Source organism: Lemur catta, chromosome 10 (genome assembly GCF_020740605.2).
Source record: "Lemur catta isolate mLemCat1 chromosome 10, mLemCat1.pri, whole genome shotgun sequence".
NCBI lineage: Eukaryota > Metazoa > Chordata > Mammalia > Primates > Lemuridae > Lemur > Lemur catta.
In genome coordinates, this window is record NC_059137.1 from 88,681,798 (window position 1) to 88,693,849 (window position 12,052).

The 12,052-nt window shown below is 52.5% G+C and overlaps 1 protein-coding gene across 3 annotated transcripts in view; it reads right to left on the minus strand.

The window, feature by feature from the left end:
• The window catches only part of PHF2 (PHD finger protein 2), a 95,862-nt gene that overhangs the window by 23,770 nt on the left and 60,040 nt on the right, over window positions 1-12,052 (minus strand). For all 3 annotated transcript variants that reach the window (XM_045562199.1, XM_045562198.1, XM_045562200.1), the window contains exons 4-5: window positions 5,623-5,783; window positions 2,851-2,992 (exon numbers count right to left, since the gene is read on the minus strand). In XM_045562199.1, coding sequence (XP_045418155.1) covers window positions 2,851-2,992; window positions 5,623-5,783 — 303 coding nt within the window. The remainder of the gene's footprint in view (window positions 1-2,850; window positions 2,993-5,622; window positions 5,784-12,052) is intronic.

A 12,052-nucleotide genomic window follows, 5' to 3' on the forward strand; every position in this document is an offset into this window, starting at 1 on the left:
GGACAGGAAAGGTACCCCGTGAGGGTGTCCCAGGCTCCGTCTCACCACCTGCAGGCCCGTGGCATTGCTCCCACTCTACAGACATGCAAACTGGGGACCAGAGAGGGTGAACGGGCCCAGCCTCTGGCTGTAGCCACGGCAGGAGATCAGGCCTGATGCTGGTCTCCATACCCAGAAGATGGCAAGGAGAAGCCCCAAGAATTGGCCACCCCAGAGACAGAGCACTCCCTTTCCTGGGCAACTGGAAAGCAAGTCTTTCTGGGTGGGCCTTGTTCCTGTGGCTGTGGCCTGACAGGCCCTGAGCCTGACATCATTTCTCATGCTCAGCCCAGGCGCCTCCCGGCACCCCGAGTAACAGGCTCTGCCCTCCAGAGCAGACGACGGGTGCCACGCCTCCCGGCCACGCCAAGCTGCTGTCCGATCAGGCAATTCATGTTCTGGGCAGACAGAGGCGAAGGCAGACTTCGATTCATTTAAATGTCACTGTCCTGGATAAAATTCATAATATTGCACCAAAAATGTCAAGCTCAGCAGCACCTACAGGCGACATTTCAGCCACTACCGAGAACCAGTTCTTGCTGCCTCTGGCAAGATGGAGTCTGTCACATCTCTGCTGCCCCATCTGACACTGCTGCTGCCTCTACTCAAAGGCCACACCCACCCGCACAAAACTCGCAAATCACAGGCCTGATCCTGCCACCCGAACCTTAGCCTTACTCATAGACCTTCACCTCCAAATCTCCAGCATGTTCCAGACGAGTACCCTTCCCACCCCCGAGGAGTCCTCCTCGCCCCAGTCCATACTTGTGGCCAACACTGGGACCCTCCGATGCTCAGGCGCACCACTGCCCACAGAGGAGGGTCCCTCGAGAGCCAGCTCCAGCCAGGTCCTTCACACACCACAGGGGCCAGCTGCCCCCACCTCCCGGCACAGCCCCAGATAGCCTCCTTCCCCTGGCTTGGCCTGCACCTCAGGTGCAAAGCCAGCCCTTTCTCTGAGCTTGGACGAGGGGGCCAAGACCCCATGGGCACCCAAGGCCACCATGAGCAAGAGTGTGGATGTGTTGTGCATGTCTAGATGACAGGCAGCAGGCACGTCACCCTCGATCCACCGCACAGCAGGTGCCTCTGTGGTCTCGGGGTACGTTGGTCACTGCAGGTCCCCCAATGCGGCAAGCCCTGAGAGCCACCCCAGATGGCATACCTGACCTTCACAGCCCGGTCACCGTTTTTGCGGACAGATTTCTCATGAAGCAGAGACCATACTCCCTCCCTCTAGATGGCACAGGACAGGCTCTCAGGGCCACTCGATGGCCCTGACCCTAGCCCACATGAATGCCCCGGCACGTGAGTGCTCAACAAAAGCTGCAGATGATCCCCCAACAGTCCTCCGACTGGGGATCTGAGGGACACAGGAGGAAATGAGGTGGTCCTGAGAGGCCCCAGGGGAAACCCTAGGCCAAAGCACCATGTCCCCCAGCCCCATCAGCCAGACATCTATCTCTCCATGAGAACCCCACCACCCCTAGGCCAGGCAGCAAATTAAACTGACGTGGACACGACTGAGTGTGTTCTCTGGCAGCGAAGCCACACATGCTGCTCTCTGATCCCACGGTCCATCCCATTTCCCCTTTCGCCTTTGCTGTCCCGAAGCGCAAACAAAAACCAACGCCCAGTTACATCATCTTTTTATGGCTCCTGGTATAGTTTGATATTCTCTTTCTTGGTGCGGTTTTCGGTAATTCTTTTGCTTTTTCCTACCTGTCTTTTTGCACATGTCCTCTCATGTGCTTTCTGGAAGTAGGCAAGGTGGAAATGATGCAAAACTGAAACCATCCTTAGCCACCCATGCCTCTGGTGAGTGTTCTGGATCTTTCCCAAGGGGCCAGTGGTGGGCAGTGGGGGATTTGATGGAGAGGGCACAAGGGGTGGATCCAGGCGTGGGGCACTGGCCACCATCCTGGGAAACACCAGGGTCACAGCAACAAAGGGTGGGGCCGGCAGAACCACCACCAGGAAGCGACCAGCCCCCAAAAGAGGACACCTGCACCAACAGTGCCCAGTGATCGTGGGCCCGATGACACAAAGCCCCAGCACTCGGTGGGACCAGGTCGACCAAGGCACACCTGTGTGGGGACCTCCCACCCAGGACAAGCTGGGCCTGGGAAGGCAGGGAGGGCAGGTCACAGAGCAGTGGCGGGCGTGATCCCGTGTGAGGGTGCCAGTGAGTGTGCCAGTGAAGCGTGGTGTGTGGCAGCAAGCGTGGGTGTGCCGGTGCGTCAGTCTCAGTGTGCTGAGGATGTGTGTGACAAGCGTGTCATAAGCATGTCGTGAGTGCATTCAGGTTGTGAGTGTGAGCATGTCAGTGCTGCGTGTCGGGAACGTGTGCACGAGTGTGCCAGTGTGTTGTGAAGCTGTCGTAGGTGTGTCTGTGAGCGTGAGGTGTCGTGAGCGTGTCCTGAGTGTCACGCGCACTCTGGGAGAAACACTGCTGCCGACAGTTCACTCTGGGAGAGAACTGCCGGCGACACTGCAGAGAAGTTTTCTTGCTCCTTATTTTTCTGTTTGGACTGTTCAATGTGTTACTTTCATGCTTTAAAAGACAAGCAGTCAGCTGTAGGCAAGCGTCAACAAAAAAAAAGAAAAAGAAAGAAAAACAAAATTTTAAGAAGACAGCGAAACAGGAAAAGTCAGCATGTGCCGCGTACAGTATTTCTCACTCCTGAGACCTTGAACTTGTGTTTCTCAGGTGACTGCCAAGGACGGCTGCAGCCCCAGAGCGGGACGGGACCTGGGCCCAGCCCCCAGCCCCAACCCCGGCCCCCACACCTCTGGGGTGGCCCCGCTCACCTGGTGTCGGAGAACTCAAGGTTGGTGACGTTGAGGACCCGCTTGCGGTTGGTGCTGTAGTAATAGTCCACAAACTCCTTCAGCTTCATCTTGCAGTCCTTCTGCTTGGTGACGTCCGTCACGTCCACGCTCCGCTCTGGCCCTGGGGAGGCAGCAGGAGGAGCGTGAGCCCCCAGGGAAGGTGCTTCGGCCTCCCACGCAGCCAGCAGGTGCAGGGGGGCCACTCACATGCGTCAGCTGCCCTTGTGTAGGGCACCAGCTGCCAGGAGGCTGGACACTGAGGCTCTGGGCACCAATGTCCAGCTCCACCCTGCTGTCCCTTGGCTTAACAAAGTTCTCTGGCCGTTCCCTCCCTCCGACTATCACAAGGACCCGGTGATCACGCTGCGAGGTGGCCCCGTCACAGGTCTTAGTAAGGGTGGCCAGATTAGCAAATAAAAACACAGGACATCTGGCCAACCTGAATGTCAGATGAGCAACAAATAAGTATAAATATGTCCTAGATAATGCATGGAACATACCCACATTTTAAAAATTAAACAATCGAAACCCCTGCCTTTCTAGTGTACCAATTCGATATTCTAAAACTTGATAAACTGATATAGAGAGAAAAAAGCCTTTTCTGTATTTGATGAGGAAAATCAACCCATGGGCAAAGTTCTTACAGAAGGCATGATGGATAGCAGGGAGGAAGAAGGATGGAATTGTCAAACTTGCCCTTCGCAATGCTCCTGAGCGGGCTCAGACCACAAGGTGAGAGGCCGGGGGATTTCTGCGGACAGACGAGGCTGGAGGCCTGTGCCCAAGGACCGTGTCTGGATCACTGACGTGTGGGGCAGGCGCTGCAGGCCTCCTCAGGGACAGAAACACACTGCCCCAGAGGGACCCTGCCAGAAACCCGAACACAAGTCTAAGCAAGCCCCTAACCACGGGTGTTCAGGGAACACCAGTGACAGACGCTGACAACCAAATCCTGGGAGTGAGAAACTCTGCAGGACCAACAATCCCCTTTTCCAACAAACCTATGGGATGAGAGGAGTGGCTGTCACAGAGGAAAGAGACTGCTGGGACTCACGACCCAAATGCAACATGTGGCTCCTCTCTGGACTCTGACTCGAACCGCCAAGTGCAAAAAGGCATTTTTAAGGCAACTGGGAAGAGTTAAACCAGGTCTTCCATACGATCAAGGGATTATCACTAATATCACAGAATGCAATGATGAAGTTGTGACTATATTTTTACAAAACCATCTGTTAGAGCGCAGACTGGAGTTTTTAATGGATAAAACAATGTATGTAAAGAGATTTCCTTTAAAATATTCCAAGAGAAAAAAAACTGGGGTAGGCAGCAAATCGGCAGAAACCTGGTGGTTTTTGCAGACGTGCTGGTGTATGGGGCTCACTGCTTGCTTCTCTCATTTTTGTGTGTGTTTGACCAAGCTCCATAATAAAAAAAAAAGAGGAAAAAGAAAGACATAAAAGCAATAAAACCATCTAAAAGCGTCCCTCCCTGCTCCTGCAGGGGCAGCTGAGGACGGACAAACCAGGCCCCACTCTCGCGCCGGGCGAGCCCAGGCCTTGCTGGCGAGCGGCCCCACCTCACAGAGAGGGGGATGGACTGGCTCCTCCCGGGAAGAGCCTGGAGAAACGCCTGGCCCGGCAGGCCCTCACTAGATGTCCGCTGTCAGCGCTGGTGCTCCGCGCCCGGCAGAGGCGGCCCAGGAGGGGCCCATGACCAAGCTGGTAAGGTGCGTCTCAGTGTGGGAGCTGGCGCTCGCCGGGCAGCGTGCTCAGCCCGCAGGACGGCAGCGCACGGGGCCGGCTGACCAGCACCGCGGAGCAGCACAGACGCAGAACACCGGCTGACCCTGTCTCAACACAGCTGGGCGGGGAGCACACTCGTGACAGAGGCGGCACCCTGGCTCCAGGCATGCCCAGCCTGCCCTCCTCCTTGCCAAGAATCCCACAGCATCAGCCCCCTCCTGTGGACCCCCGACATCCCAACACCAAATGAGCCCTATCCAGCCCCTGTTCCTCAGACACCTGCCAGCTCCCACGGCGCTGGCCCTTCCTCCTCCACATGAGTCTGGGAACCCAAGCTGGGTGGCCCCAGGCTGGATGTGTGGCTCCAGGGAAGGGCTCTGGTCCCCGGCCCTACTGAAATGGAACTCGGTGGCCTCCTGCATGGGTGTCACCCTGTGCCCAGCAGCTGGAACCAGGAAGCCGCAGTGCCAGCTGCCTCCCGGACGGTGCCCCCCACAGGCACGTCCTCCACCCACACATGCCCGGCGGAGCATGTCACGGCACTGGGAGCTGCACAGGGACCCGAGGTGGGAGCTGCCCCCTGCACTGGCTGGAACCCAGAAGGAATCCAGAACGGGAGGCAGCCCTGGCGCCACGGGGGTGGGTCGTGGTACAGACACAGAGTGCCAGGCCCAGGCCGGGCAGAGGCCCCGCACCACTGGGCCTCCCAGGCATGGCACTGTCACACAGCACTCAAAGGTAATGGGAGTCATAGCTGTCAGAACCAAGGGGTCCACCAGACCAGCCCCCCTTTGCAGCCAGAGTAACTGAGAGGGAAGGGGCCTGCCAGGTCACACGATGTCTCAGTGGGATGTGGGGTCTGATCTCAGAGCACCAGGAATGGACCGTGGCGAGCCCTGGGCCTCACCTGCCCACACCACCCCTGGGGTGCAGCCAGGGCATGGGGGAAAGCAGGCACAGGTGCCTCCCAGCTCCGGCCCCACAGGGATGTGAAGGCAACAGCACTTACCCACGTAGTTCTCAACGTCACTGACATAAAACGTGGGGGCCGGGACAGCCAGGCCCAGCCCATCTTTCTTGGGGACGAGGATGGGCTCGGTGAAGCCATGCTCCTCCATGTAGCCCAGCGTGAGCTGACTGCCCGGCACACGGGCCACCACGTCCTCAGCGCTGTGGGGAAGCACAGGTGAGAGGCCATGTTGGGCCAAGGGCCACTTATAGCAGCCTCCCGCCCCAGGATAGGCCTGGGTGGGGCCTCAGGGCTCGGGAGGCTGGGCCCACCTGGTCACCTGCCTCCCGTGGCCACAGGAGGAGGCCTGGCCAGAGGCAGCACACCCAGGGCCATGGGGCAGCCAGGGAGCAGACGTGGTGCTGACCGAGGGAGCCCCACCGCCTGGGGGCAGGGACACCTGGTCCCACACACCTCAAGACAAAAATGTCAGTGGCGACAAGGGCCTTCCTGCTGGGCACAGAGAGGCAGGAGCACTGTGGCCTCAGCAAGGCCATCCCTCACTGCCCTCCCAGCCCTGACCCGACAGGGGGCGGTGGCTCCTCCCACTGCACCTGGAGGGGGAGCTTGGGATGTGAGAGTGCAGCAAAGGGGACAGTCCCTGTCAGGCTGAGCCAAGTGCGAGGAGCACTGCCCCAGGACAGCCACCGCTGGGTAGGGCAAGGTGAGCCTAGGATGCAGGCATACCCGAGGGCGTCTCTGGGGTGGGCCAGCTCCCTTGTCCAACCACGGCCACTAGACGCCAGATCCCAATACACCCTCAGGAATTCATGTCTCCGTGTTACAGAAGGAAGGAAGCCTCAGAGGGGATGTTGTCTTCCAGGCCCTGGGCCAAGACTCCTCACCAGGAGCCTGGGAGCTGTCCAACGTGGCCACACCAACACCCAGACCTGGGCAGGCCCCTTACTCACCTCTCCTGGGGCCCAGTGACTCCCCCTGCAGGGGTATAGAGGCCACCAGAGTCACAGTTGATGAGGAGGAGCCACCAAGACTGTGGACCCCAACCCCCCAAAAGGGGGAAGGCCTTGGACAAAGCTGTGTGGAGAGGGCAGGGGTAGAAACCAGGTCCCCTTTCACCCCCTGCCCTGCCCAGTCCTGCTTGTCCCCATAGTCCTGTCCCAGAGGAAGCAGCAGGGGGCAGGGCTGGATGTCCCCCAGCTGGCAAGGGTGACCCTCATGTGCTGTGCCAGCCAAGGACCTGGAATAAGAGAGTCCGGTCCTGGCCTGCCCCCCTACTGGACACTGCTGCCACTGCAGGGCCAGAGGCAGATGAGAGGGGCCCCCAGGCAAATGGGACAAATGACCTTCACAGAGAATTGACAGTCCCAGCAATCTTCCAGGGGAGGGAGGTGGGGGCCCAGGAAAAGCCTGGTCTGTTCAGGGCCACACAGCTGGACCTGGACCTGGACCTCTCGGGCCCAGGCTGCCTCCTGCTCCTTGAGGGGCCACTGGCCAGCTGTGGTCCACGGAGCCCCCACCCTACCCCACTGTGTGCTGGGCGCTGCCTTGGCACCAGGGCCCCACCCTACCCCACTGTGTGCTGGGCTCTGCCTTGGCACCAGGGCCCCACAGGGCTGTGCTGGAATAGCCCCTGCCTGGTGACGCCAGGACAGGGCTCCGTGGGACGGGCACAGCATGAGCAGCACTGGGGAAGATGGTGGGGAAGAGAAGCAAGAGCTCAAGCCCAGGCCTGCGGGCAGGGGGAGGAGGGAGCAGTGTGTCTTCGAGGGGAGAGAAGTGACAAGTGTGAGGAACAGCAGGGAGCTGGGGCACTGGGGGACAGTCTGAGTAGGGCGCTGACACAGTCTGTGGTTCTGCCGATGCTGTGTGGACAGTGACCTGCAGCAGGAAGGGGTGAGCATCAGGAGGGGACTCAGGGCGTGGGGGCCTGGGTCAGGCACAGTGAGGGGGACAGGGGTTTCAGGAGATCAACAGGCATGGCAATGGCTCTGAGGGGCCGCGGGACAGAAGCAGGCAAAGGCAGATGGCCAGGCACTGGTCTGAGCCGAGAGGGCCCTGGGGAAGGGGGCAGGAGCAGGGCAGGAGATCGGGGCGGAGCTGGGGACATACTTGGTGTGAGATACGTGCCGGATTCTCCAGTGGACGTGCCAGCTGAGAGACAGATCGGGAGCTCAGGAGAGCTGGAGGCAGTGGAAAGAGGCTGTGGAGCCAATGGCTGGGGGCTGAGCCTTCAGGGAGGGCAGTCAGAGGAGAAGAAGCCGAGGAAACTCATCCCTAAGACAGGACAGGACTTCCAAGACAGAGACGGCTGCAGTGCCCAAATTTGCCAAGAGCTCAGAACTAAAGCATTAAGACCAGAACTACAGAGTATCCACTGGCTTTGATCACGAGGAAACAGCACTGAGGATAAACCAGGAGGGCTGGGGCAAGGGAGAAGAACGAACGTGTGCAGGCAACTCGTGAAAAGCTCATGGGTGTCGAGATCATGCAAAGGAAGCTTTGGAAGCAACGGGGAGCCTCCCACCTGCCAGGGCCACAGGTAGAGAGTCACCCTTGATAAATCTGAATTCTAAGCTCTTGTCTCACTCGTGAGAGTTTCAAATTCACACTAAACCCAAATTGGATCTGGAACTAATCTTGTGCAACCCACATGACCCCAGGAAAAGGCAAACACAAAACCATATTGTAGGGACACCCCAGCAGCCAAGGATACCCTGGCCACCACAGAAAATGACTCTCCTAGGGCTCTCGCCTCAGAGAAGGAGGGAACCAGCGGGACGGACACCAAACAAAACAGCAGGTCACAGGAACTGAGGATAGCAGAGCAACTGAAAAAGAGATTTTAAGATAAATATATTGAACACATTCAAAAGGATATTACGAAGATTAAGCAAAGAATAGGGAAGTATTAAAAAAGACCAGGCAACATTGAAAAGGAACTTTATAGAAATTGTAGAAATGAAAAATATAACACATGAAATTTTTAAAACTCAGTGGATGCATTAAATGGTAGCTGGTTGAAAAAATAGTAAATTGGAAGAAAGATTTGAAAAATGATACAGAGAGTGTGGAAGAAATGCTATTAAAAGAGACAACAGAATATTTTTCAGAATTGAGATATGACTCCTTGAAACAAAGGGGCTTACTGAGTTTTGAGCAGGATCAACAAAAACAAATGTGCACCTAGAGGCATTATGGTACACTCATGGTACATGAAAGACACACAATCTTAAATATTTTCAGAGGAAAAAGAAAAGATTATTTAACAGAAACAAAACAAAACCAAAAAACCAGCAACTAGACTGACAATGGACATCTTATCAGCAACAAAAGATGTCAAAAGATGACAAAAAACAATCTTCAAAGAGTTAAAAATAGCTTTCACTCTAGAACATTAGATCTATTTCAGAATATTAGAATCATTCAAGCGTAAGGATGAAACAAAAACACTGTCAGACAAGAGAGTGTATTTTTCATAGGCCTTTGCTGAAAGAACTACTAAAGGATATAATTCAATAAGAAGAAAATCAAATCTAGAAGGAAAAAGTGGGATTCCAGAAACAACAGAAAACTGATCTACAGATTCCACACAATCCCTATCAAAATCCTAGCTGACTTCTTTGAAGAAACTGACAAACTGAACTTGGAATGCTGATTGGAAATTCAAGGCACCCCAGATGACAAAAATGGTCTTTAAAAAGAAGAATAAAGTTGGAGGACACTTCCCAACTTCAAAATTCACTACAAAGCTACAGCAGTGTGGTACCGGCATACAAAGAGACATACAGACCAATGGACTAGAACTGAGTGCCCAGAGATAAATCCTGACATCTACGGTCAATTGCTTTTCAACAAAAGTGCCAAGGCAGTTCAGTGGGGCAAATGACAGTCTTTTCAATAAATGGAGCTAGGAAAACTGAATATCCACACGCAAAAGAATATAGCTGAACCCCTGCCTCACACAATACACAAATACTATTAACTCAAAATGAGTCAAAGACCTAAATATAAGAGCTAAAACTATAAAACTCTTAGAAGAAAACAAAAAAATTTTCATGATCTTGAATTAGGCAATGATATCCTACCTGTGACACCAAAAGCACAAGCAACAAAAGAAAAAAAAACAGATAAACTGGACTTTATCAAAACTAAAACTTTTGTGCTTCAAATTGATACTATCAAGAAAGTAAAAGACACCCCACAGAATGGCAGAAAATACTAGAAAATATATGCTAAATGACAAGTATCTAGATATGTAAGGAATTCTTACAACTGAGAAATAATAAAATCCTAAATCCCCCAATTGACTGGACGGATCCCTCTTGGCCAAGAAGATCCCAGAGAAACCTTAAAACTGAGTTCCTGGCCATGACAGAAAGGGAGGTCAGATACACCTTGTCATACCCCCTCCCTCATTAACCACCACCTGGCTTTCTTCCCTAGGGGTTAAATAGAACAAGCACTTTGGAAAGACTTGCTCTGCTGCTGATTTCCATCCACCATCTAACTCCCTTTTTGCAGTTTTGGCACAACGACTAGCATTCCTTCCTGAAAAGAGACCACTGACCATGGAGTGGTTCTGATCAGTCTACAGAGAGGGATTTCGTGTCCTCTGCTTCACCTTTTGGCATCAGAGGGCCGACAACACCATCCTGGGATCATGCTAAGGCCCCCATTTTCTGAACACGGTACCCATGGTGTAGCATGAAGCTCAAGTGCGCATGCGTATGTTTCTCCTTTCATAAATATTCATAACCCCGCCTATAGCTTGTTAAATATGCATACTCAGCCACCCCATTCAACATAAATTTCTGTATCTTTACCTCTTCTCTCTCTCTCTCTCTCTCTCTCTCTCCCCCTCTCTCTCTCTCTCTCTCTCTCTCTCTCTCTCTCTCTCTCTCTCTCTCAGAGCACTAGCTTTTAGGTTTTGGCCAAAGGCTCCACTTCCCACCTGCAGGCTGTGGTACCCTGTTCTAGGAATAAGGCCTCCTTTCTAAATTTATAGATTTTATGACTTTTTTGGTCAACATAACTCAACAATAAAAGGAACCCAATTAACATGAAGTGGCTAAAATAATGCAGAACTGGAGTTCTGGTTTTAACTTCAACATGTAAAGAGCTTAAAAGTCGTCACTTGCATCCTCACAACGAGACAAAAGCTGAACAAATTGAACAGCAACACATTTTCTGAGATTCGTCAGAGAATTGGGGTCCTAGGGCAAACAACCACCCCAAAATCTAGGGAAAAAAGAAAATACAGAAAAATTCTGAAACAGAAGCTGCTGGAGGCAGTAACTGGTAGGAACACCTAAGTGGTAACTTTTAACAAACTGCTGGCAGTTGAGTGTGGAGCAGGTTGAGAGTTAAAAACTCCCGGGGTCCAGTCTTAGAGGAGACCCACGTTGTCACCGGTTTTATCTCCAGGAACTTTGGCAGATTCTCATGGTCAACATCCCTTCCTGATTCAGGCAGAGTAAGGGAAAAATGAACTATTTTTATATACACCCAGAGTGTTCTCCATAACAAAAGTCTGCCTACCAGGGGAACCACTTTATCAGACCCTTATTTGACAGGGGGAAAGACAATTGGCCAGCTCCAGTCCTCCTAGCCCTCCTGTCACAGGTGAGAAAAAAAAAGGATGAGAAATACTTCTGAAAGTCACAGGCCAGACACTCAAAGCCTAGATACTACAAAACTGAGATTTAATCATGAATTTAGAGAATACTTCCCCTCCCTAAAACCTTACCACTATACATCAGTATAATAACAGCTGATCATAACTGAGAAAGTTGCAGGACACAGACTCTATTTAATAAGTAATTCTTGGGAAAACCCAAGGAAAATGGGAGAAAAACAAGGAAACTATAAGAAACAGAAGTCTCTGGCACCTAGAGGTATAGCAAATTTAACATAAAACTTCACACTAAACTCTAATTACCTCAGTTCCTATTACCCAATATATCATGTCCAGCTTGCAACAAAAAACTACAAGGCATGCTAAAAGGCAAGGAAAACCATAGTCTGAAGAGACAAAGCAAGCATCAGAACAAGACTAAGACGCTGTACAGATTTTGGAATTATCAGACAGGAAATTTAAAATAACTAGGATTAACATGCTAGGAGCACTAATGGAACAAGTGGACAACATGCAACATTTGAGAACAGAGGGACAATGTAAGCAGACAGATGGAAACTAAGAAAGAATCAAAAGGAAATACTACAAATATATATAAAAAAAACTGTAACGAAAATGAAGACTGACTTTGATAGGCTCATCAATAGACTGGACATGGCTGAGCAAAGAATTAGTGAGCTTGAAGTTATGTTAAAATAGAAAGTTCCCAACCTGAAATGCAAAGAGAACAAGGAAAAAAAGAGAAGGAGTGGGACACAATATTCAAGAAATGTACAAGAATTCCAAAAGGTATAACATGTGTATAATGGGAATATTAGAAAGAGAAAAAAAAAA